The following is a 24,544-nucleotide window of genomic DNA, read 5'->3' on the forward strand; positions in this document are numbered from 1 at the left end:
CGCAGTGCCAGGCGCGTCACGCAGCTAAAATAACGGGCCACCTTTTGTAATAAAGCACACTCTCTCCCCCGTCCGAATTCTTTCCTGCGCTTTCCCGTGTCCTGGCGGGCACGCGGTAGCGGCTGTTGGGTGGCAGTCTGTCTCGGGCTGGCCGGTTCGGGTTGTTATTTTTAGCGGTTGGTTCGTATTGCGTTGTGGGAGTCGCGAGAGTTCTCTCCTCTCTCAAGCAGATCGAAGACGCACTTTGCTGCGCGCTCTCCTGCGAATTTACGGTAAACCGAAAGGAGGATAACGGATTTTGCTGAACAGCGGAACGAACGCGAACGCGGGTATTATTGCAGTCATCTGTCATAAACCTAGGATTTCCAGCCACAACCAACGCTTGCTGGTCAGGGTAAACAGATATGGCTAGTCCCGTAGGGGAGCGTGAATGTTCAAATTCCACCGGGGATGAACATGAGCCTGCACCGGCGCCGAAACATCCCGAACAGAGCCATCCCGAGCCTGCCTGTATAGAGGCGCAGAAATGGATTGAGGTGAGTGAGTTGGATAGCTTCTCTCAAGATAAAACTTAGGAAACAGATAACATGATAGCCTACTTGGCCCCAAGTGGCCAGCATCGCCGCGCGTTGTTTCGTTCACGCTGCGAGAAATGGATCGACATGGTCTATAAATAAGGTATTATATCGTCACCTGTTGGGGGACGCAATTGTCACTGCAGCCTCTGGGTGTCGGATTTCCGCGCCGCTGGACAATGCGGGACAGGGTTTCTGCTGCGTGGTGGAATGTGTGTGTGTGTGTGTTTGTGTGTGTGTGTGTAAGCCTATGTGTGTGTGTGTACTGCGAGTTAGTTCTATTCGCGCATGGCGTCCAACCATGGGATATCCTAAGGTTCCAAGGAGGTTCGAATGCCCTTCTGTCTGTTATGTGCAGTGCAGCATATCGTGGAAGGGCTTGAATGTTCTAGAACTGCAGCTACAGTGCTTGGCGCGCGTCCGTGTGCGTAGGTGCACCGTTTTTGTGTAATACTGTTTACGACGAATATATCAGTTAATTTTCCCCTGCACCACAGAAACGCCCACTTTCAGGCGATTGTGGCGAAGGGAATTCCGGTTGCCATGGTTATGAAACGAGGCCAGTATTCACGCACGAGATGCTACATTGAGAACGGGTGATACGATTAACTAGAATCGTGTTTAGCTTTATATCCCCAGAGCATCCAAACTGCGCTCGCTCCAACGGGAGCTTCAAGGGGTCGCGGTCACGGTGGGGACGTTGTGGGATAATCAGTGAAGCGCTCTTATTTGACCTAATTTTTGTTTTCTGTTTCGCACGTGTTAAACAGTAGCATCTCAAATCTAAAGTAGGCATGGTGTCCTGAAATGCGTGCTTTCTCCATCTTTCTCTTTCAAACACGCATACATACACAACACACACATACATATGCTGTGTAGACACGGTCTTACAAATCCATTACACGTTAATGCGCAGTCAGCTAACATTGATGTTCCAGTAGTGTAGTTGGTCCCCTTTACCAGCTCTCTCAGATGTGCTTGGCTTTCACAGAAAACAATCAATCACTACCCACTCTCAGCCCAGCCTTCAGCTGTTAGAAGGCACACACAGACACACACATTTCTCTAGTTTGTCTGTCCTGAGAGAGACAACCCCATCTCTGTATTTTATAAATGGTCAACATCTCTCCTTTCTGTATTTTGTCTTGTCTTTTTCTCTCTGAATCTCTCTTTCTCAACTTTATTATCTTCCTGCATTTCACACAATTCATTTCTCATCCTCTTGTCTCCTTACATTTTCCTCTTGTTCTCCCCTCCCTCATTCTTCCTCCCTCCTTCCTGATTCTGGCTGGTTATTTCTAGGCTAGTCCAGCTGACTCTATTTTCAGTGAGTTATATATAAACCCAGTCACAGGTGGGATGATTCAGGGTTATATACCCCAAGCTCCATGCTACATCTTTAGTGTGTGTGTGTGTGTGTGTGTGTGTGTGTGTGTGAAAGTGAAAGAGTGTGTGACTGCATCATTTAAGTTGAGTAAGTGACATCAGTGGTCTTCATGAGGGATGTATGCCTGTGCGTGTGTGTGTGTGTGCATGTATGTACGCAGGCGGGGGTGTGCATGAGCATGATAGAGCATACGTGCGCTACCATGTGTCATTTGGGTTTAACATTGCTTGAATATTCTTCGGACACGCCTAGGTAGGGTGACACTAGTCACCATGGGAACATAACACTGGTAACCTATAATGTTTCACTGTCTCTAGGGGCCAGTCCACCAATCAGTCATATATCATTCATCACATGACCTGAACAGGAAGTACCCCATGAGGTGTGTGAATCTGAGTCTATTTTGTCAGAGAACATGTAGTTGAGATGTAGCCTAGCATTCAGTATTCAAGTAGATGTGATGTCCAAAGACATCCAGCTGTTAAGTGTGTGTGTGTTTGTGTCGGTGTGTATATAATCCGAATCCTTCACTTTATCCCGCTAAATACACATGCTGTTGCAAAGGTCGAGAGAGAGAGAGAGAGAGAGAGAGAGAGAGAGAGAGAGAGAGAGAGAGAGAGAGAGAGAGAGAGAGAGAGAGAGAGAGAGAGAGAGAGAGAGAGATCGTAGTGTAGACTGCTGATGATCCAAAATGGTTGTTGTGATGTAACTGGTGGCTGGCTGGCAGTTTTGACTGCCCAATGAAGATATTTTTAAGGTCAAAATCTCTCTCTCAGTCTGTGTCTCTAATGGTGGAAGGTACTCTGGCCTACTTCTGCCCCCCCCCCCTCTTCTTGCCCCACAGGGTTTAAATGGTATCTGCTGCTGCCATTCTCTCAGACTGAGCAGAATGATCTACTGAAGTGGGGCTAGGGAGGGCTATGTTCAGACGGTCAAATTACTGGCGACTGTCACTGAAATACCCTCAAGGCCTGTGGTTGTTTCTTTATGTAACACGCTGGAATGCTCACTCATGCACACACACACAACTTTTTACAGGTCCTCACTCGAGACGTGGCTCATCGAGATCTGGCGCTGTCTCTCATCCTACACTGGATTCTAAATCTACCAATGTGTGTGTGTGTCGTGTGTGTGTACTGTAGTATTTTGCAACATTTGGATTAGAGAAACAGCTTCCACTCCACATCCTTCTTTTCTCTGTTTCTCTCTCCCTCTCTCTCACACACACACAAGCATCACAGATTGTAGACTGCTGCTCTTGGGCTGCATTCTGCTTAGTAAATTATGTATGGCCACGCAGTAAATGTTTCAGAGGGTCTGTAGTCTCACCCTGAGAAACATGCTTTGTGCCAGGAGGTGTGTGTGTGTGTGTGTGTGTGTGTGTGTGTGTGTGTGTGTGTGTGTGTGTGTGTGTGTGTGTGTGTGTGTGTGTGTGTGTGTGTGTGTGTGTGGTGGGTGTGTGAGTAGGGAGAGATATTAAACGTGGATTAAATGTGATATTTGGCCTGTGTTCTCTGTCATAACATCATTATCATTCATGTTCACTGTCAGATGCCTCACAGTTCACAGTGTGTGGACGGCTTTATGTGTCTGGATGTGTGTGTGAGAAGGAGAGAAAAAAAGAGAGATAGGATGAGGTGTGTGGTGTGTGTGTGTGTATGTGAGAGAGATAGTGATGTGTGTGTGTGTGTGTCTGTATTCAGAAAGCAACAACGAGGATCTGGGAATAATCTTGGTTAATCCATTATTGTCCAGGAAGGACAATAATCAAATCTCACATCCTTTCTGTTTCTGACCGCTGATGACACACCTACTACACATTCTGAGAGTGTGTTTGTGTGCGTGTGTGAGTCCGTGTCTGCGTTGTGTTTGGAAAAGATAGAACGGGATGTTTTATCATCCATAGATTTAGCAGTATCTTATTATAATAATCATAATCACTGCCATCTCCTTTATATCATTCAGATTGTTAATTTGTAAGGGCAAAATACATGGTTTAAATGTTTTTGAGATTGTTTTATTAATAATTAGTATTTCTTATGGACAAACATGGTTGTATTTTGGGGGCATATTGTTCAAGTATTTAGGAACATTCTACAACATACTTGTGGAGGGAGAAATCTACAGCTATACTTGTTTCCTGTACTGTTTACATGCCCTCACAGACATCTTTGAATTCTAACAATCTGCATTTGTGTTTTTGCGCAGTAAATTGTGGGTTGAAATTAGAGATGGAGATTAGTTTTGAGGGCGTGAGATGTTGGTGTGGGTTATTTACCTGTGTAGTATTTTGTTGAATTGTTTGAATTAATTCCTCCATCTACTCCCTCCTGCCCTTTCTCCTAATTATCCCAGTGCTGCTGGATGAAATAATTGAGCCAGAAGTTTGTTGTTTCCATTTTATCTCCAGGCGGTGACTGGGCGGAGTTTTGGAGACAAAGATTTTCGGGGCGGACTGGAAAACGGGATCCTGCTGTGCGAGTGAGTCCCACACATCACTTCCAGTTCAATCACTGAAGAAAACAGACCATTCATAAGAACCAATTCATAGATTTCTCATTGTTAACTGATTTCCTGACTGCTATCCTTTCTGTGACTCACTGAGTCAGTGAGTATGACTCCTCTCTTTGACTCTTGTCCATCCAGGCTACTGAGTTCTATCAAACCAGGACTCGTCAAGAAGATCAACAGACTTCCCACACCTATTGCAGGACTAGTGAGTACCAATACTAAAATAGTACTTTCACAATACTATATCGTACTACTTCACAAGCAATTCCACCGCAAAACCACAACAGCAATGCAAAAATACTTTTCAGACCTTATCACGACTGACCACAGGTAAGACCTGGATTACATAACCGCTGGACCCCCTCTACCCCTCTCTCTCCTTTCCTCCCCCAGGACAACCTGTCTGTGTTCCTGAAGGGCTGTGAGGAGCTGGGCCTGAAAGGCTCTCAGCTGTTTGACCCTGGAGACCTGCAGGACACCTCCATACGTGCCAACTTGAAGTAAGATGTATGTGTGTGTGTGTCCGTGGTGGTCTTGTGTTTTTTCGACATGAAAGTGATACGGACACTCTCTTGCCATCTTGGCATCTTGTTCTCTACAGGGACTCAGACTGCAGCAGAAAACTGAAGAATGTAAGTGTTTTTGTGTCCTGCTTTGCTCTCTTTCTCCTTTCTTTCTCTATTGCTCTCTCTCTCTCTCTCTCTCTCTGTCTGAACAACAAATAATCCAACAAGGAATGCACATACTGTATATAGAACTGTGTTGGTTGCAGGGATTCTTGTGGCCACTGTGGTAAATGTCTTTGTCACTCCTTGTCTCCCTCATTCTCTCCCTCCTTCTCTCCCTCCTTCTCTCCCTCCTTCTCTCCCTCCTTCTCTCCCTCCTTCTCTCCCTCCTTCTCTCCCTCCCTCCCTCCCTCCACCAGGTGTTGATTACAGTGCTCTGGCTGGGCAAGGCAGCTAGTGGCAATGCCACTTACAACGGACCCACGCTGAACATTAAGGAGTTTGAGGGACTGCTTTCACACATGAGGACGGTAGGTGGACACACATATGTGACAATGTACATACTGTGTACACACACACACACACACACACACACACACACACACACACACACACACAGAGACACAGACGGTCATGGAGTGGGCTTAGACAGCTTCCTCTCTTTGTTTGTGGCTGGGGTGGGGGTGGAGTTGGGGTGGGGGGGGGCAGGAAAGATCTCAGATACTAAGGGATGGGAGAACCTAAACCACACGCACACATCTCAGCTTTCACAACAGGAACTGTCTGCTTGTGTATGTGTGTCGTCGTTTGGGACTGGGAGACCACAGAGAGAGGAAAATAGAGACCTGCAGGGAAATCTCAGAAAAGAATAGGGGATAGAGAGAATCAATCTGGGACTTAACCATCTAGATATTGTTTGGATTTGCTGTAGCTCTTTTTCCTACATCTCTCTCTCCTGGAGTCTCTGGGGATACCATGACCACACAGGAGGTATCTCTCACTCATTCTTGTAATAGAGTTAACTTAACTTATTCCCTCATGACCTTTCCCTGGTTATCCAAATTACATTGTTCAAGGGACTTTCTTTCTCACTCTCAATTTAGACATCTACAGTTCTTAGTTCACAGTGTTTGACTGTTTTTATTGTTCATGGAAATGTTTTCTCTTTTTTCTGTGCTGTTGTGTCTGTGTGTATGTTTGTGCGTGCATGTGTGTTGCAGGAGTGTGAGGAAGCAGGAGACTGCACCAGACGCAGTGTGAGGGACAGTGGTTATGACTGCTGGGACTCGGAGAGGAGCGACTCTCTCTCTCCTCCCCGTCACGCCCGTGACGACTCTCTAGACAGGTGAGACCCACACACACATGCACACACACGTACATCCACATGCATGCACACACACACTGACACACACACACACACTTAGACCGTAAAAACACAGAGCCACTGATACAGATACAATAAATCATTATAGTTACATAAACACAAATTAAATGAAAACGAAAAGCAAAACGAAAGCAAATGTTATATTCTTTTCACAATTCTTGATTGACAGCTTGGATTCTTTTGGCTCACGTTCCCAACACAGCCCTTCTCCTGATGTGGCAAATCGGGGCAACAGTGATGGTAAGGTTTCTCTGAGAACTTACATACATGCCATGTATAAAGACCCTGTGTGCTGTATTAAATAAGTTGACAGTGTGTACTGTGAAGGACACTGGGAACGATGTCTGATGACACGGCCGGCCAACTATCTGTTATAGACAACAGCTGTGTGTGTGGGTGTGTGAGTGAGTGGCAACGGTTGCAGCTGTCTGAGTAACGGTCCCTAAAGATATTGGGCTTTGAAACTTAGTGTGAGAGCATTTCAGTACTGTTCAGATCAACATCCTGCTGTGTGTGTGTGTGTGTGTCTGTGGGGTACAGGAAAGAAGAGGCCAAAGGCATCCTGTTTGTGTGTTAATGACTTGTGAGTAGGATGCAGCTTTGTGTCAGGACCAAAGGACATGCTAGACAACGATTTGTGATCCAATGATCCAAGGATTTGGATTGGAATAGATTTGGATACAGATGCTTTGGATAAAAGCGTCTGCTAAATGAAAAAATGAATAGAATTTGTTTTGAGTCTCTCCTTTTTCCAACTCTATCTCGTGCCCTCTCTTATTTCTCTGTCTCTGCCTATCCCCCCTCCCCTCTCCAACCCCTCCTCCTCCCTGACCTCAGGTGACTCGGAAGTTGACAACAGGAAGCCGGACGTGCGAAGGGACGACATGTTGGCGCGGCGCACGGCCGGCAGCGGCGAATCACGCAGCTCCGTCCCCTTCAACCAGTTCCTGCCAAACCGGGCCAACGCCACCGCCTACGTCCCCACGCCACGGCGTAAAGTACACGCCGAGGACGGAGAGCAGAGGAGGTAGTGACCACACCCTCCACTGCCCCTCTCCCCACATACACACGCTCAAGAACCGACTCATAACCAACCAGTCAGTGCCTAGTTTGTCAGACCAGACTAGGCACCATTAATGATTTGTCCTACAATGATTTGTCCTACAAACTACAACCCTTTCCCATAAACCAATATTCACTTACAAATGACCGATATCCAACTTCCATCTCTGACTTCTGACGTTGCGTTCCACCCTACGACCCCATGACCTCGCCCCTCCCCCAGCCGCCCTGACCCAATTGTAGAGGGTGGTCAGGGGTTAGGGGTGGGGCGATTTAAGAGACCGGCTGGACCTCGTGCCAAAACCCTCAAGACTGTCACCTGGGCTCCAGAGAATGGAGTAGACCAGGGGGCGGGGTCACATGAGGAGGAGGGGCATACACAGGAAGAGGAGGGGCGGAACCAGGAAGCAGGGGGGAAGCAGCGGCGCCTGCAGATGCTTGAGAAGGCGGGGATAAAGGTCCTGCCAGCCGCCGTCCGCTATTCAAGGTCAGGGCCAGCGGAGAACTTTTGGCATCACTGCGTTGCAGTACACGCAATTTAACGAGTTGCATTCGGTTGTTTCAGAAGGGATGTTGTGTTGTGTTGGTTTCCGACTAACAGGCATGATTGTTTTTCCGTGGGCACAATGCCTTTTTTGAAGACTGTGGCTTCTGATTGGTTAACCAGTCTTGGTGTTTTCTTTTTCATTGGTTGCTGAATATTTGTAGATAGATAGTGCTTTGGAGGTAGCTTGTTTGGAATGACATGCTGTGTGCTGTTCATCGAGGCAGAGTTTCTAATACCATAGATGAGCTGTAAATGTGAGGCAGCCTCTATTACTGGAGGCTAGAGTTGGCTTCGGTTCCCCAGTAGTGTGTGTGTGTGTTCAGACTTACAGGTGTGTGTGTTTGTGTTTGGCCGCTAACCGCACAATTGGCAACCACTGCCTACACTCCCGAAAGAGCACGGCACCATGGAAACGTTAACTCCTGTGTTACCATGCCAACCCGTCTCCAGCATCCCTAAACCGCCTGCCTTGGAGGAACAGGAAGTGAGGTCACAGTCGCCGAGCATCATCCTCCGTTGCGACAACGAGTTCCTTACAAACCACAAGGCGGACTGGGACTCCTCGTCTGACGGTGAGGGGAAGGGGCCGGGGGCGGGGCCAGGAGGAGCGGGGAGGAAGGTTCCGGACGTGCAAAGGGACGACCTGGCCTCGCGCCGCGCCCCCCGGACCGCCACAGCTCCCAGGGTGCACCAGTTCGTCCCGCCGCCAGCGTGCAGCAGGAAGGATCGGGAGCGCTGGGAAGACATCCGCAGGGCGTCCCAGCAGGCCCTGCAGGAGAGGGAGATCAGGTTAGGAGTGTGCAGGTGTATGTTTATGTGTTTCTTCACATTTAATCCTTTCATTCCTCCTTTTTCCTTTGATGTTCACCTTGTCTCCTGTTGTCTTTCTCTCTGGGTGGTCTGCTGATGCGCGTCTTTGGGTTTCGGGGTGTGTGTTGCGTGTGCGTCGATGTTTGTGTTGGGCATGTTTGCTCCGTACCGACTCTGTGATTGGACAGTGACAGGGAGGCAGTGCCTGACATCATCACGCGCAGAGACAACCCGTTCCTCAACTCCGCCCCTCGGCGCGAGGAGGAGGAAAACGAAGAGGGCGAGGGAGAGGGGGGAGATGTTAAGACGATACCCAATAAGCATAAGGATGACCTGGCCCATAGGCGGGCCCAAAATAGGGCACGCCCACACAGGGACGGACCAATGAGCTTTGTTCCCGCCCCCATGACCCAGTCCGATCTGGAGAAGTGGGAGAGACTGAGAATGGCTGAACCCAGGTGCTTGTCACGTACACACACACACACACACACAAGCCCAGTCACTCAGAGTGATGTGTATCTTGCATTGCTGTTGTATGTGTCTCTGCAAGAGTGTATATTCTATCGCTCTCACACCAAGAACTTTGTATTCTGATTCCTGTGGTCTAGTTTGAGCCTGAGGAAGTTGGGTGAATCTGGCACTTAGCATCTTCTATTGCTTTGTCTCTTTCTCTCTCTTTCTCTCTCTTTCTCTCTCTCTCTCTCTTTCGCTCTCTTTCTCTCTCTTTCTCTCTCTTTCTCTCTTTTTCTCTCTCTTTCTCTCTATTTCTCTCTCTTTCTCTCTTTCTCTCTCTTTCTCTCTCTTTCTCTCTTTCTCTCTCTTTCTCTCTCTTTCTCTCTCTTTCTCTCTCTCTCTCTCTACTTACCCCTCTTTCTTTCTAATGGGCCTGGGTTTAATGAAGGGAACTGGTGCTGAAGTGAGCTGTGTGTTTGAGTATGCGTGTGTGTGTGTTTGAGTATGCGTGTGTGTGTGTGTGTTTGAGTATGCGTGTGTGTGTGTGTTTGAGTTTGTGTGTGGCCTGTGTTGGCTCTGAGCTCTGGGTTGGCTTTGTTTGTCCACTCTGCTCTGATGTCATTGGTCATAGGAGAGCTTTTACCATGGCAGCAGTTACCAAGGAAATGCTAAGCTACCTGTGTTCAAGAGAGACAGTGTATGCATTTGCGTGTGCATGTGTGCGAGTGTGTGCGCTTGCATTCCTTTGTTAAGATGACATCGCTCCTACTTTTCTCTCCTTTCTCTCCATACTTCCTTCTATCCATCTATCCTCCTCCATTTTTCCTCTCCATCAAGCTTTTCATGCTACATGTATTCATTATCTCCTTCTGATCATCATTACAGTTGACTCACATACTCTTGTCTTGTTTCCAAACAAATATTTCCCTCCTTTTCCTTTTTTATGTCCTCTTTCTTTCTCCTGTTTGTGTATGTCTGGTGTGTGTGTATGCGTGTGTGTGTATGCGTGTGTGTGTGTGTGCCTGCATGTGTGCAGTGAACCTAGCCCCGCCCCTTTGTGTAAGGCGTGTCTGGAGAAAGGGTCCGGAAGCCCGGTCCCTGCCACAGCGACGGCGGGGCAGGGTCGTAGTAAGGTCGTGACCTTTGGGGGTGTGACGGAGCTGCAGCAGCCAATAAGCACCATCCCTTCAGGGCAGGGGGAGGAGTCTGAGTTGCTAAAGCGAATGCTGGCCAAGGCTACGGTGGCCATGCCCACCATTGGTATGGGCTCCCCGCTTACCGAGCGGGCACACAGGTATGGCCCAGGACAGAACCGGGACAAAAGCCAGGTTAGCTCCAGGTTAGCTGTAGAACAGGACCATACCAGGCTATATTTAGCTTGACCGGGCTAAATATGTGATTGTCAAACTTAGACATGTCTCACTGTTTTCAACCTTGCCTTTGTGTGCACTGGCAGGGATAAAACCTGAGGTGTTGTTTGGTACTTTGGGACAAATTTATTTGTAAAGATGTTTTAGACATGGCTTGTTGCGTATGATTATGTGTGATTAAAGTGGGATGTACTGCAAAATGCACACACACATACACACTCTCTCTCACACTTACACACACACACACTCTCTCTCACACTCACACACACTCACACTCACAGGCACACTCACTCACTCACTCACACATCGTCTCACATGATCACTTACTCACTCAAACAAGGCACTCAATGAACATTCCTTGGACAGCTTTCTGCATGGGTCTGCCTGCACCTGTGTGTGTGTGTGCGTCTGCACCTGTGTGTGTGTGTGTGTGTCTGCACCTGTGTGTGTGCGTCTGCACCTGTGTGTGTAAGGACCCGGGAGTGTTGCTGTCTCATTGTCATGGTTACTCTCTCTTCTCCCACTTGTGGTGGATGACATCACAGCCGGTTTCGTGGAGCTGACCCTGCCCCGGCCCCTCCCCCCAGCACCTGCCTCACACCCAGAGTCGCAGAAGCCCCTCCCCCCAGCGCCTGCCTCACACCCAGAGTCGCAGAAGCCCCTCCCCCCAGCGCCTGCCTCACACCCAGAGTCGCAGAAGCCCCTCCCCCCAGCACCTGCCTCACACCCAGAGTCGCAGAAGCCCCTCCCACTCCTGCAGTTATGGAAGCTCGCCTTGCTCAGTATGGGAGAAGGATGGATGAAGAGGAGGAGGAAGAGGAGGATGATGAAGAAGAAGAAGAAGAGAGGGTCCCGGATGTCCACAAGGACGACATGATGGCAAGGAGGACTGGGGTGTTCCATAAGTCCGGTGTTGCCACAGCAACCTTTAACCGCTTCTTGCCTCTGCCGGCTTCCAAACGCTCCACTCAGGAAGTAGTCACTGATGCCTGTCCCCGGAACAGGAAGGAAGTCCATGAGGAGAAGAATAGGAAGCAGAAGGAGAGGTGGGCGGAGTTTTGGTGTGCCAGCTGTCAGGAGAGGTTTCTAACATGCACGTGCAGTTGTCACTAAGTGTGAGTTGAGGTCACTAACAATATTTGGTGTGTGTGTGTCCATACATGTTTGTGTTTGTGGTATTTTTAGACTCCCTCCTACTGTTGCTATCTCTGAGGACACCCTGCATGGGGTTTGCCTGGTCGATCTTAGCATTTGTTACATTGTGTCAATGTGCCTGTGTATCCTGGAGGGTATTCTAAAGCTACAGGTTTTTCTTCAGAGCCCAACCACGACAACATCAACCTAATGTCCCCATGGACACACTTCAACCACCTGTTGACACGGCAACAGTCGTCAGGGCTACCCCTCAGTGCGAGTGGGACGATGATGAGAATGAGGATGATGAGTATGATGAAGATGGGCCAGTTCCAGACCTGGAGAAGGATGACATGATGGCTCGGAGGACCAGAGCGAACCAAAAGTCTGTGAAGGGGGGGGTTGGCCAGTCATTTAACCTCTTTCTGCCTGTACCTGGATCAGTCAAACTCAAACAACCCCCTGCGTCTGGTCAAAACTACCTCTCCCGCAAACGTAACCCCACAGACATGGCCTCCAAGGACAGGTAGAGGTTTCTGGCATGTGTGTGCCGTGGTCGTAAGGTGTATGTTGACTTGACTATTGTAGGAGTTTTGCTTTGTGTGTGTACAGACGGCAAAGCTTGTTTATTTCTGAATGACTAATTCATAGTTGCGATGAAGACGTGCAAATGTGGTTCTGGCTTGTCACTATTCATCTTGTCAGTTAGAAAGACTAACAGACTGTGGTCTTTGTTTATTTGTTGGTCTGGTTTCAAAAGAACTCTTGGAATGATTGTATTTATCTCTGCATTGGGTTGCATGATGTAGTTTGGTTCTGGTTGATCTGGACTGGCTTGCTCTGGTCCCAGTCTGGTTTAGTTTAACGTTGCTTCATGTGTTTGGCCTGGTTTGGTCTAGTCGGTGTCTAACTTCCTAGTTTGACCCCGCCCCTCATTTACATCCTTGGCTCACTCTCTCAGCAGCATTGTTTCTGGGGCAACGGCACCTCAACAAGCGCCGCCCTTCAAAGCCCTATTGAGGAAGGGTCCCGGGTTGGGGGAGAGGGAGATGGAAGGGGGAGTCCAGGGGGAGGAACCAGGGAGAGAAGAGACCCTCCCCAGAACCTCTGTCTCAGGTCCCCCAAACCCCTCTGTCCCCCTCTCGCCCCCGGCCCCCACCCTCACTCCTCCTCCCACTCCTCCCCCTGCCCAGATCAGCTGTGGGCTGAAAGAGGTAGACCGGGAGAGGGGTAAGGAGAGGAGTCAGGACAGGGGGAGGGAGGGGGGAGACCTCCCATGGAGAAGACCCTCCTGGCTGGAGGATGATGACCTACCCCCCATGATGTGAGAGACTTCACGAAGCCCCCCCCCCACACACACACAAACACACACAATCACACTTTCAAAACATGAAGGGTTCTTTCAACTAAAATCATATATATTTGTTTTATCATGTGAAGTCAGCTTCTGCCCATGTCTGTATGTCATTGTTGTTCACCCAGACTGCCAGTCCCCTTCCTCTCCTTTTCTCTTCCTCACAGATCTGACAAGCAGGTGGATCGGTTCAAAACTAGGCCCCCACTATTATACTATGACTGTTGTACTATGACAGTCTGTCAGATCTGCAAGGGAGCATGAATGACAGAAGAAAAGGAGGGAGATACTGTTAATGTTAACCTGCCTTGACTGGACTTGATACGGTCTCCCAATACAGGAAATATACAAGAAGTTGTTGTGCAACACTACGTGTGTTACAATGAAATCCTTCCTTCTGATCTGCTGAAACCCAACCCACCACCACTGTCCCCAACATTCACCCTCCCCTCTCTTGTTCTCTCTCTCATTCCTATGTGTGTATCGATTACAGGATGAGTCGGCGAGTTGCTAATGTGACTGAGGACTCAGAGTAAGTCTGTTCCCTGAGTGAAAACTTTGATAAGTTGCTGTGTTGTGGCACACGCACACAACACACACTCTCTGGCCTCAATGCTTACATAAACAAACAATCAGACACACACATACAAAACAGATGCATGCTTGACATGTGCACTGGAGGACTACCAAACACCTGCATGCTGACTGATTGCTCTTGCCTATTGTTTTGCCTCATTTCGCCTTGTGGTCTGCTCCAATGCCAACGCTAACGTCCTATGCATTTATCTATTCACAGCTAACCGCTACAACGGCCCGCTTGGTTACAGACTAACCTTGTTTACAGTTTTTTTGCATGCACAGCTCTTTTTATTCCGACTTCCTCCTTAATTATATATTGGCTTTGTAATTTATCTAATTAATCTGAATGAAACTTGATCAAATTTGGGTAAGTTGATTCAATTGTTTTGATTGTAAATGGAGGGGGGTCTGGAGAAACACAGAGAACCAGAATTGTGCGAGTGCATGCTAGTTTGGTCATGAGGAAGCCTATGTTGACACTTCCTGTTTCCTGTGTCCTCTTCAGGAGCATGAGCATGAGTGACATGCGCAGCGAGGAGGAGGGCGAGCACGTTCAGCCTTTGGGCCAATCGCGATACGAGCGCATGCAGGAGCAGTACAATCACAACCTCGAGGAGGAGGACCACTGGCGAGACGTAAGACAGAGACACATCAGAGAGTCACGTGGTTGCACGTTGATTGACCCTGGTCCTGACTCTTGAACTATGACCCCTCGAACAGGACCTGGCTCGCTGGAAGAACCGCAGGCGGAGCGCCTCTCAGGAGCTGATCAGGAAGGAGGAGGAGAGGAAGAGGATGGAGAAGAGGATGAAGGAGGAGGGCATGGACGCCCACAAGAGGAAGAGCATCAAGACCTACCGGGAGATCGTAGAGGAGAAGTACGGAGTGACGAGGGAGAGAAAGAGAGAGAGAGAACGTGGCATGCCGCTCATCAGCTAGATACTAAGTCCTGTTTCTTGGTTATTCCTTCAAACGTTTCTTTAAACCTGTCCTCACAGTCATTACTATCTCTCTTTCTCTCTCTTTCCTTATTTGCATTCCGCAGGGAGCGTAGGGAGGCAGAGTTGTGTGAGGCGTACAGGAGGGCAGAGACTCCGGAGGAAGCTGCTATGGTTCTGCAGCGCTACGCTCTGCGGTTCACCATCAGTGACGCGACACTGGACAGCCTGAAACTCCCTAGAATTGGTCTGGACTACCAACCGGACTCGACCAAACCCGACCTGAAGATCAAGCCAGCTCACACGACTGTTGACCAGGAACAGAGAGTGGCAAGAAACGGACAGGAAAACCAGTCCAAACCGGAACAAAAGCAGGAAGCAGAGAAGAACGATCCTAGAACACAGGAATGTGCCTCAGCTGCCGTCTTATCCAGTCCCCCGGCACCCAGTGACCCTCCCACTGTCCCACACACACAAACCCAGAACGCTGAACCTCAAACCCGGCACGCACACACCGAGCCTCGAAAGCCCGAACCGACCCCCAAGCAAGCTCACCCTGAAGTACAACACCAGCCTCAGCCCCCACAAGCTCACACCCAACACGCACAGCCCCAGCCTCAGCCAACACAAGCTCACACCCAACACGCACAGCCTAAACCCCAACACACTCAGCCTCCGTCACTGCACGCTCAGCCTCAGCCCTGTGGACACACCCGTCTCTCTTCAGCCTCTTCCGGACCTCCACCGTCTCGACCCATGCCCCTGCTCACAGCCAAGCCCTACAGCCAACCAAAACACATTCAGACTGGACATAAAGCAGTCAAGGTGAGACCAGCGTCAACCATAACAACATCATTGTCACGCAGCACAACTGCATGTCCTGACTTTTTCCCGCTGTTTTTATTCTGTCGCCTAATTGTGTGTACGTCACAGGTGGAAGGGTTGGTTCATGTGAATGGAAAGAGTGTTGAGGAGGGCATGTCCGTGCCCCTCCTCCCCTCCGCTCCTCTTCACTCACCTGAGGGGAGCAAAGCTCCTCCCACTCAACAAGCTACAGCCAATCAGACAGCAAATGAAACGTTGACTCCACAGCAACCAGAACTGGTGGCAACGACGACCTCTGGTTCATCGGCCATCAGCTCCCTAATTGGTGGGAGGAACTGCATCGTTACGACAACTATTGTGACAGAGCTCAGCCAGACATACATGGAGCCATACCCCTCTAATCTATCTAGCAACACACAGGTTTGATAAATAACAATGTTTATGGTTTACGATTGAATAATTTACCAATGAATAGATGTTTATTGATTGATCCATAAATACATTTATCATTTTCTCAATTGACTGTTGACTATTCACTATTCAGCAGATCAATGGCACCATGGGGCTGTTACTGCAGCAAGAGGGGGAACAGAAGGAAGTGTTATCTGGTTCTGCACCCTTTAGCTACCAGCAGACCTATTCACCCACAGTGACAGGTAAAACTACATTACCCAGAATGCCCATCTTTTGGCTGTTTCACATAAGTCCCTAACATGTCCTTTTCTTCTGTCATTTACTTTATTATTTACTATTATTTAAAACAAGTATTCTCTGTGTGTGTGTTTAATCCACAGAAGGACTTGAGGAAAGCAACGTGACTGTGAGTAGCTCTGTTATCCCTCAGTCCATCTGTGTGATTGGAGTTTCCTTTGTGCCACAACTTTACCTTTCCTTTTCCAGACTTGTCCAATAGTCGTAGAACACCTGTCCTCTCATCCCTCCTCTCCTTCTGTCCTTTCCCTGTGTGTTCTTCTCCTCTGTGTGTGTGTGTGTGTGTGTGTCTGTGTGTGTGTGTGTGTGTGTGTGTATGTGTGTCTATGTCTGGGCTGGGTAGATTGAGACCCCCATGTTGAACTTGGCTAAGCGTGTTAATCACTGGGTCTGGGACCCCAATGAGGAGCGCAAACGCCAGGAGAGGTGGCAGCAAGAACAAGAGCGTCTCCTACAGGTACTCAGGGAGTGTGTGTTAGCATTGTGTGTGTATGTTTGTGAGCGCGGCTGTGTGTGTTGTATGTGTGAGCGTGTGTGTTTGCGTGTACGTACGTGTTAGTGTGTCCGTAGTGTGTGTGTATGTATGTATGTCTGTATGTGAGCATGGCGCGTGTGTGTGTGTCTGTAATCTGTCTGTCATTCCAGGAGCAGTACCAGCGAGAGCAGGGGAAGTTGAAGGAGGAGTGGGAGAGAGCGCAGAGGGAGGTGGAGGAGGATGAGAGGAGACACAACGAAGAGGTACGCACAACCTTGAACACATTACGAGCACAAGGCTGTTCTTGTACAAAGCAATCCGTAGGATAAAGCAAACTATATTTACACGTGCGTATGTCTGTTTTTCAGGAGCGACAGATACTTGAGGAGACTGCGGCACCTCTTAATCTGTCCACTCTGTCAAAACAGCCCAGTCAGGTAGAAGCAATCTCGTCTGCTCAGCAGGACTCTCTGACAAAAACAAATGCTGCTACAGCGGTCAGCCACAAGGTGGCGACGATCACACTGGATCAGCCAGACCTAGAGATAGAAGCAAGAGATATCACACAGCAAAACAACCAAAGAGTTCCAATGATGAGCGAGGACCAGCATGGGGTGTCCCAACTACGCTTTGTCCAAGGTAAAATACACACACTCGCATACACACACACACGCACATACTGATTTCCTTGAGTTACCAAACATGTTTTATATCTGCAGATGCATCGTGGGAAAATGAAAGAAAACAGGAATTGTGGAAAACCTCATCTCTGGACCGCAACGCACAGATTATTCAGCCCAGTACAGTTAAGAGGTGTGTGTCTGTGTGTGTGCAGTGTGCATGTTTGTATGCATTTGTGTGTGTGTGTGTGTGTGTGTGTGTGTGTGTGTGTGTGTGTGCAAGCATATTTGTGGATGTACTTGTGTTCCACAGCCCAACACTGATTTACCCCTTGCAGCTACATTAGAAGTATAACATTCCCCCCACTGACACACACACACACGTCTCTCTGCTTGTACTGCCAAAATGTGGAAACATACTACTTTGATTAATGATCTGATTGTATCGACTCCACATGCTTGATCATATCCCTGTAGCATGCTTCATGGAGTTGACGCTGCTTGAGTTGTAGCAGAGGGCCAGTGTGAATGTCCTGTATGGGCTTGCTGTATGTCCACAGGTCTGGTTCTCATGACATTGTAGGAACACACTCACCGTCGTCATCACCACAGCCTACCTTATCAAGCAGGTACGACACAGACACACACACGAACACACACACACAAGCTTTAAATGTATTACATCACACACATGCAGACACTGATTTAATATGCTATGGACTGTCTCTGTTGTGTTGTTATTGGGGTGGATGTGTCCTATGAGCTGTTAAATATAGATAAATATGCAAACAACAAATGGTTACAGATAATTATTTGAATTTCCCTCACCCGTATGTGTCTGTCTGTGTGTGTGTGTGTGTGTGTGCGCGCGTGTGTGTGCGTGTGTGTGCACGTGGTGTGTGTTTGTGTGAGTGCAGATGTGTGAGTGGGAAGAAGCTGTGCTCTGGTTGCTCTCTGACACTGGGGAAGGGAGCTGCCATGATCATCGACACACTGGGACTCTTCTTCCACATCCAGTGCTTTAAGGTACTCAACACACACACTCTCACACACACACACACTCACACTCACACACTTTCACACACACATATACATTGGACCGTAATTGTTCATGATAAAATGATCTCTCTCCTCACCCTTCTCCCCCTTTCTCTCTCTCACCCCTGTACCTCCCCTCTCTCCCTTCTACCTCCCCCTTTTCCTCCCCTCTCGCCCCTGTCTGCACCTCTCTCCCTCCCTCTCCCTCTCAGTGTGGGGTGTGTGAAGGACAGCTGGGGACGACCAGGGCTGGGACAGACGTGAGGATACGGAATGGGGTCCTGAACTGTCATGAGTGCTACATAACCTCCTGTGGTATGATACACACACACACACACACTCATACACACAAACACACACACCAAACTACTGTTTTTAGCTACGCCACAGTATTCATTCATCATAATTGTCGTAAATCTTTCTACCATGTTTGTTCTGACTTCCTCAAGGTCGTGCACTCATGTTCATAAAACCAGATTCTTTATGTTGTTTAGGCCAGTTATGTTTTGAAATGTACATATAACTCCAATGGGACACATTGGATCCTCTCACATGTTATTGAACTGTCCATGTGTAAAGTGGTTGCTTTTACTTCATGACATCTGAATGTTTTCTGTTTTCTTTCAGCGGCAGGTCATCCCACCACGCTATGATAGCCTAGGTGATGGAGCTATAGCAACATAGAATGGCTTTGATTGGACAAGTCCTGACCATCTCCATTTTGATTGGAGCATTGGACTTATTCCACAGAATCTGAAATGTAGTCCTAAGATTATCCTGGAACATTCTGGAATACTCAACTTTCTGGAATTTTCATGTCAAAAGGAAATGCACACAGGTCTGGGGACAGAAGCTGGGTGGCAACGTTGAAAACACACACACATGCACAAACACACACGCACAAACACACACGCACACAGTTATTTCTATACCAGTAGCACAGTATTTTATATGACTGCACCAACCTGACAGACCTGACTGTGTGGGTTTGTCCACAATGCTAAGCAATACTAAAGCACAATCAAAACTCATCTACAGAACTATGACGAGCACACACTTTAACTCTTCATGCTACTGTCTAATGCTGATGTCTTTAGATGGCCCACGAGTGTCTTTGACAAGAGTACAAAGTGAATGTACGGCTATTCATTAACCCCTAGCATGCCAGCTCAGAAACCATCTCCAGTCTCTCTGCAAAGCAAAATAGTAGCTTGACCATCGTAATGCCTTAATCATCGTACTTTTATCTGTACTTGTTTTATTGTTTGTTTGTTTGGTTACAATTATGCATGAATGTGAAACCAATATAACTTGTTGTGTTTGTGTGTGACCTGTGTGTCAGGTGACATAGTGTTGCTCAGAGCTGGGCTTAACTGACGGCCTTGTGGAATCGCTGACTTCTTGATAACATTTTTTATCTAACATCTTCATTCGATTCACCATCGTCATTTTGAAATGTTTAGACAGCAAACACTAGCACAACAGGGCTGGAGAATTTATAATCTTTGTAATGTATTATAGTAAGAACGGGAATGCATGGAATTGTTTCTTTTAAAACACTTATTTCATGTTGTGTTTACACGTCTTTAGATAGTAGTGTAATCAAGTCAGTGCCTTAAGGAATGGGGAGCTGGCACACAAGGGGAAATCGAGAGCTACTCTCTCTCTAACATTCTAAATAAGTGTTCCCCATAAATGTTACTAGATATTTTTGAGTGGAAAAAATTGGACTGAGCTGGGCACTGCACAGTTTGTGTGTGTGTGTGTGTGAGAGAGAGAGAGAGAGAGAGAGAGAGAGAGAGAGAGAGAGAGAGAGAGAGAGAGAGAGAGAGAGAGAAAGAGAAGAGAAGAGAGAGAGAGAGAGAGAGAGAGAGAGAGAGAGAGAGAGAGAGAGAGAGAGAGAGAGAGAGAGAGAGAGAGAGAGAGAGAGAGAGAGAGAGAGAGAGAGAGAGAGAGAGAGAGAGAGAGAGAGAGAGAGAGAGAGAGAGAGAGAGAGAGAGAGCGCAAAGTGCAGCACTACACTAGAAGCAGAAAGGATGTATCCCTTTTGTCAAAAATGTATCCACCAGCATGGCCAGATGAAAGACAACCAGACGCATAGTTGCCATCTCAGCCCCTCTTGTTCATCTGATTGGTTCTTCTCTTCCCTGCCTTTGCAAGAAACCAATAAGAACTGCTACTTCCTGACTCTGCTCCACAACTGGTTTTACATCAGTGTCTATGAGGAGCCAATGAGGGGAGGGAAGAGGAGCAGAGAGATTCACGTTACTATGAGATAAGATAATTGTTTTGACTGAATAGGGTTGTGTTGGGGGATGCCGGCTCCAAACCATGAATCCAGGCACAATTCCTCTTTCTTTCCCAACTGCTTCAGAGATGGATTAGAGATGAGAATTAATTCTAGATCTGTAGTTCCATATTGACCACTACAACTACATGAATTGTTGAACTGGAAGGTTTCATGGCTTTTATAGCAAGTGTTTGTCAATAAAATATTTTCAACCTTTAACATCTCACCCATCTGTTGGCCATGTATTCTCTGGTATGTGTCCATTATTTTGTTTGCAGATCTAATATAATGGGTATACTTGGAAGGTAAGCTGTCTGTGAAAAAGGGCAGACACATTTTGAGGACTTGCATTTTAGATGCCTTTTAAAGTGCACAAGTACAGTCATACTGAACTGTTAAAAACGATGTTTAATGCCAAGAAACTATAACTGAGGTCAAACAATCCCCATCAGCCGAAATCTCGTATGAAATCTCTTTCCAAACCAAATAGTTGAGGACAGCCCTGAGAGAAGCACACAGTATTTATTCAGCAGATTTTAGCCATTTATAGTACAGCGTTTATAAGTATTTCACATCAGTGCTGGAACCATGTTGGAAAAACGTGATTTAGAAATGTTGGTACTAATGTTTGAAAGCGGTATACATAAAGATAATGATGCATCCTGATATCACCAACTGTGAACAGTATGTGAACATATGCATGCTGTTTATTACTTTATTCATTTTGTTTATTTACAAAACTATTCAATATAATATATAATATAAGGTAGGCCTAATCATTTCATATTGCAGACGCTTTATGGAAACATGCTAACATTTAAAACAAATTCCTACAATTTCTTTTTTTTTTTTATGGTGTTTGATTTGTGGCTTACCCATGATATGCTTCATTTACTTATGTATACTTCTTTCAAATTATGCATTACTGATACTTTAAGAGTAGGTATAAAAGGAGTTGTTTTGAAACTTGTCAGTAGCCTAATCTAGTAAGCATTGGCGATATAGTCATTTGACAAAATATACACAGTACATCATGTATTTAATTGTCAGATTGTCATTCACTTTACCCAAGGAAAATAAAACTAGCATAATCGTAAAAGTCCACAAAATCCTCCAGAAATTTGTCATCGTTAAGCGTGTACATAAAAATGTTGGGCCTGATTTCCATCTCTTCTTCTTTTAATGTTTTATCATAATCTTTTAGTACTAATGGTCTTCCACTAAACCCCCAATATTGATCAAATCCAATGTAACATCGCCCTTTTGTCTCTGATTTCTCATGTTTGAACCATTTCTTACAGAGTTCAAGGATGGAAAGTAAGCATGATTTAGATTCAACTTTATAACAAGTTGGAGTTAGACAAGGAGTATTCTTTGTGAACCAGTACACATCGTCCTCCTGTGGGTTGACTTTTATGTCATTATTTATAATTTTTTCACAGATTGCTTCCTCAGTATGTTTATTTATAACTTTGGGTTGTTTGACCTCAGAATAATAGCTAACAATCTCTGGCTTGGCTATATGGTTGTCTAGTCTTTTCATTACATAGATAAAGGCGTACTGGTTTTTGTCTTTCTCTAAGGTGTTCTTTAACCCATCAAAGTTTGTCTTAACGTTTGGGTCACGTATTAATTTTTTTGAGTTAATCAAATTTTCCGATTCTGTCTGTATATCAACATTTCTGTAGAACTCATAGATGTCTTGCCAGTTACTAAACACCTTCTTGTCCTTGTTTGCATTTAGCTTTTTTTAAACAAACTCTAAATCCTTTGCAAACTTGACTTTAGGGTCAGTAACTTCTGCTACCATCCTCTTCAGGTGAGTGTTGCCCTCAGCTTCAAATCCCACACCATGGTGTGTGTCTCTCAGGAGAACAGGGTGTAGCTGGAGCAGGAGCACAGCCAGGCTTAAAACCTGCATGACTGTCCTGCTAAATAAGGGATGGCATGGAAAAATGTGTCATCACTGGAAGTGTTCGATATAATACAGATAATGCAATGGTGTTTTCCCAAAAATGTGGAGGAAAAAGCTAAATGTGGGGGCTTAGACATGCAATACCAGTCTTATTAGGAAGTTAATTGACAAAGAATGAGTAGCAAACTTACCAAATGACGGCTATAAAGTTAGATAACTTAGATGATTTTCTTTTCTTCAATCTACCGGTCACTTGTCTGAAATTGCATCGTTTATGATTACATTTATTAGGGATTACACATTGTTGACACATAGGGTGCTATGTCGTTCATCCGTTAGACATTTCAAGTCCTTCCCAGTCCCACCGTCAGGGGGTTCAAAGGGTACAGATGTCCCTGGGCCTGGGCACGGGGACATCTGTACCCTTTGAACCCCTTGGACCAGTAACCCCTGTAACCACGAATATGGCCCTCCATTAACCACAAATATGACAGAAAGTGAGACGTTGTGAAAGTGAAACAATTTGACAATAATTGGGAGGTAAAGCTTTCTTAAGACACTTTACTCACTTTACTCTTTGGATAAAAGCGTCTGCCGAATGAAATAATGTACTCACACTTTAGGTAGTTTGGCTGATGAACAGACGGGTCAGACGGTGTAGGTGATGTCGTCTGCTTTAGGCTGCAACTGATGTCCCTTACCTTTCAATGTGCTCTCTTATGTGCTCAACCATTATCTAATAATAAATGTCATGCTGGGTGTGTGTTATCTCTTCTGGGTTTTTGCATTTTTGGGGGTAAAGGTCTGGGCAGCTTGAAGCTGTGCTTACATTATATTTAATAAGCCATTGTCTTGTTCTTGTCATCTGACCCTATACCTTAACTTAAGCATCCTATTTTTTATCAAATCAAATCTATGTGTATAGCCCTTTTTACACGCAAGCATGTCACAGAGGGCTTCACATATGCCCATAGAACTGCCTCTCAACCAACCTAAACCCTCAAGGAAGACAAGGAAAAACTCCCAAAAAACTCTCAACAGGAGAAAAAAATGGAAGAAACCTTGGGAGGAGCAATTCAGAGAGGGATCCCCTCCTCCAGAGACGGTTGGTGAGAGAGAGGAGCAGAACACAGGCTAAACATAGTCATACAGTGTCGATGGGTTTTTAAAACACCAAAATCCATTGTTCAACTTTATAGATGTAGGACAGGACCGGGAGACTCGCGACCAGGTCCAGCGTTGGCTGACCGACGACCAGGCAGGTGCTGACAACTCAAACCCCCCACACCACAAGGGATGTGTGTGGGGGGGGGCAGAGAGAGGAGAGCAGGGATTAGAGAATGCCAGGAGCAGCTAACAGTTACAGTCATAATAGAATGAGATCCCCACCGGTCAAGTGTGGACTGGTGCAGCAATTTAACAGAGCAAAAAAGGGGAATTTGATGCAACCCCACACACCAAGACAGCGACAGCCCCCCTCATTTATACCTAAACCTAACAAAAAAAAAATATTTGTATAGACCATTGGACAATAAATGTGTTTCCGCTAGGATTTATTTCAGCAGCGGTGTAGGCTAACAAACTCATTTGAAAATAGAGCTGCAAGCAGCAATTAGGTGGCCAAGCAGGTCAAATTACCCTGAAAACATTTTACACATCCTCAGAAGAGGGTTCCGAGTACATACAACATGTTTGGTGTGAATCCATCAAAGATTTGCTGAGATACAACCCAACTTCCTGTTTGCCGGCTTTGCCGCAGATTTTGATTGGCTGTACCAATCAAACGGTTTGAGAATATTTTAACACCTAAGTAAACGTCGCTGGAATTGATTTGCCTTACTGGAACTACGTTATCGGGATATTCACTGAGTTCTATGAAAGAAAATAGGGTTAGAAACTCTGGATGAGCAAAAGACAGTTACAGTGTTGGAAGGACTGGTTATGTGAGCTATACTAGTGCAGTAGTTCAGCCGTGGTTAAAAAGATTGTGAGTCTATAAACACTGAGACCCAGAGGAGAGGAGCTTTAGATGAGTAAGTGTTTTGTCCTGCAGCAGGGTC

The 24,544-nt window shown here is 46.6% G+C and overlaps 1 protein-coding gene and 1 long non-coding RNA gene across 8 annotated transcripts; one reads left to right on the plus strand and one right to left on the minus strand.

Annotated features, from left to right (window-relative positions):
* Nucleotides 1–89: 89 nt before the first annotated feature.
* Nucleotides 90–20,795, plus strand: LOC134033521 (LIM and calponin homology domains-containing protein 1-like). 7 transcript variants are annotated; one of them, XM_062477708.1, is made up of 32 exons: nucleotides 93–536; nucleotides 4,373–4,443; nucleotides 4,609–4,678; nucleotides 4,867–4,973; nucleotides 5,075–5,105; nucleotides 5,399–5,509; nucleotides 6,200–6,324; nucleotides 6,533–6,603; nucleotides 7,201–7,390; nucleotides 7,649–7,912; nucleotides 8,423–8,761; nucleotides 8,971–9,240; nucleotides 10,272–10,529; nucleotides 11,151–11,651; nucleotides 11,924–12,265; nucleotides 12,701–13,063; nucleotides 13,587–13,625; nucleotides 14,178–14,307; nucleotides 14,393–14,550; nucleotides 14,718–15,184; nucleotides 15,218–15,435; nucleotides 15,544–15,855; nucleotides 15,980–16,091; nucleotides 16,230–16,255; nucleotides 16,490–16,603; nucleotides 16,792–16,884; nucleotides 16,990–17,260; nucleotides 17,341–17,434; nucleotides 17,802–17,870; nucleotides 18,159–18,267; nucleotides 18,492–18,594; nucleotides 18,907–20,795. In XM_062477708.1, exons 1-32 carry the CDS (start codon nucleotides 405–407, stop codon nucleotides 18,930–18,932), a joined length of 5,586 nt encoding a protein of 1,861 aa, XP_062333692.1. In that variant the 5' UTR covers nucleotides 93–404; the 3' UTR covers nucleotides 18,933–20,795. The 7 variants fall into 7 exon arrangements, with proteins under 7 accessions (XP_062333693.1, XP_062333694.1, XP_062333691.1 ...); XM_062477707.1 differs by having other exon boundaries at nucleotides 92–536; nucleotides 14,718–15,435; nucleotides 15,983–16,091; XM_062477705.1 differs by having other exon boundaries at nucleotides 14,718–15,435.
* Nucleotides 20,796–21,072: 277 nt separating this feature from the next.
* Nucleotides 21,073–23,181, minus strand: LOC134033810 (uncharacterized). The gene is made up of 3 exons (XR_009932171.1): nucleotides 23,101–23,181; nucleotides 22,676–22,741; nucleotides 21,073–22,500 (listed from the first exon to the last, which is right to left on the minus strand). It is a non-coding gene; the product is annotated as an uncharacterized LOC134033810 (long non-coding RNA).
* Nucleotides 23,182–24,544: the final 1,363 nt, after the last annotated feature.

This window comes from Osmerus eperlanus, chromosome 14 (genome assembly GCF_963692335.1).
Source record: "Osmerus eperlanus chromosome 14, fOsmEpe2.1, whole genome shotgun sequence".
In the NCBI taxonomy this organism is placed as follows: domain Eukaryota; kingdom Metazoa; phylum Chordata; class Actinopteri; order Osmeriformes; family Osmeridae; genus Osmerus; species Osmerus eperlanus.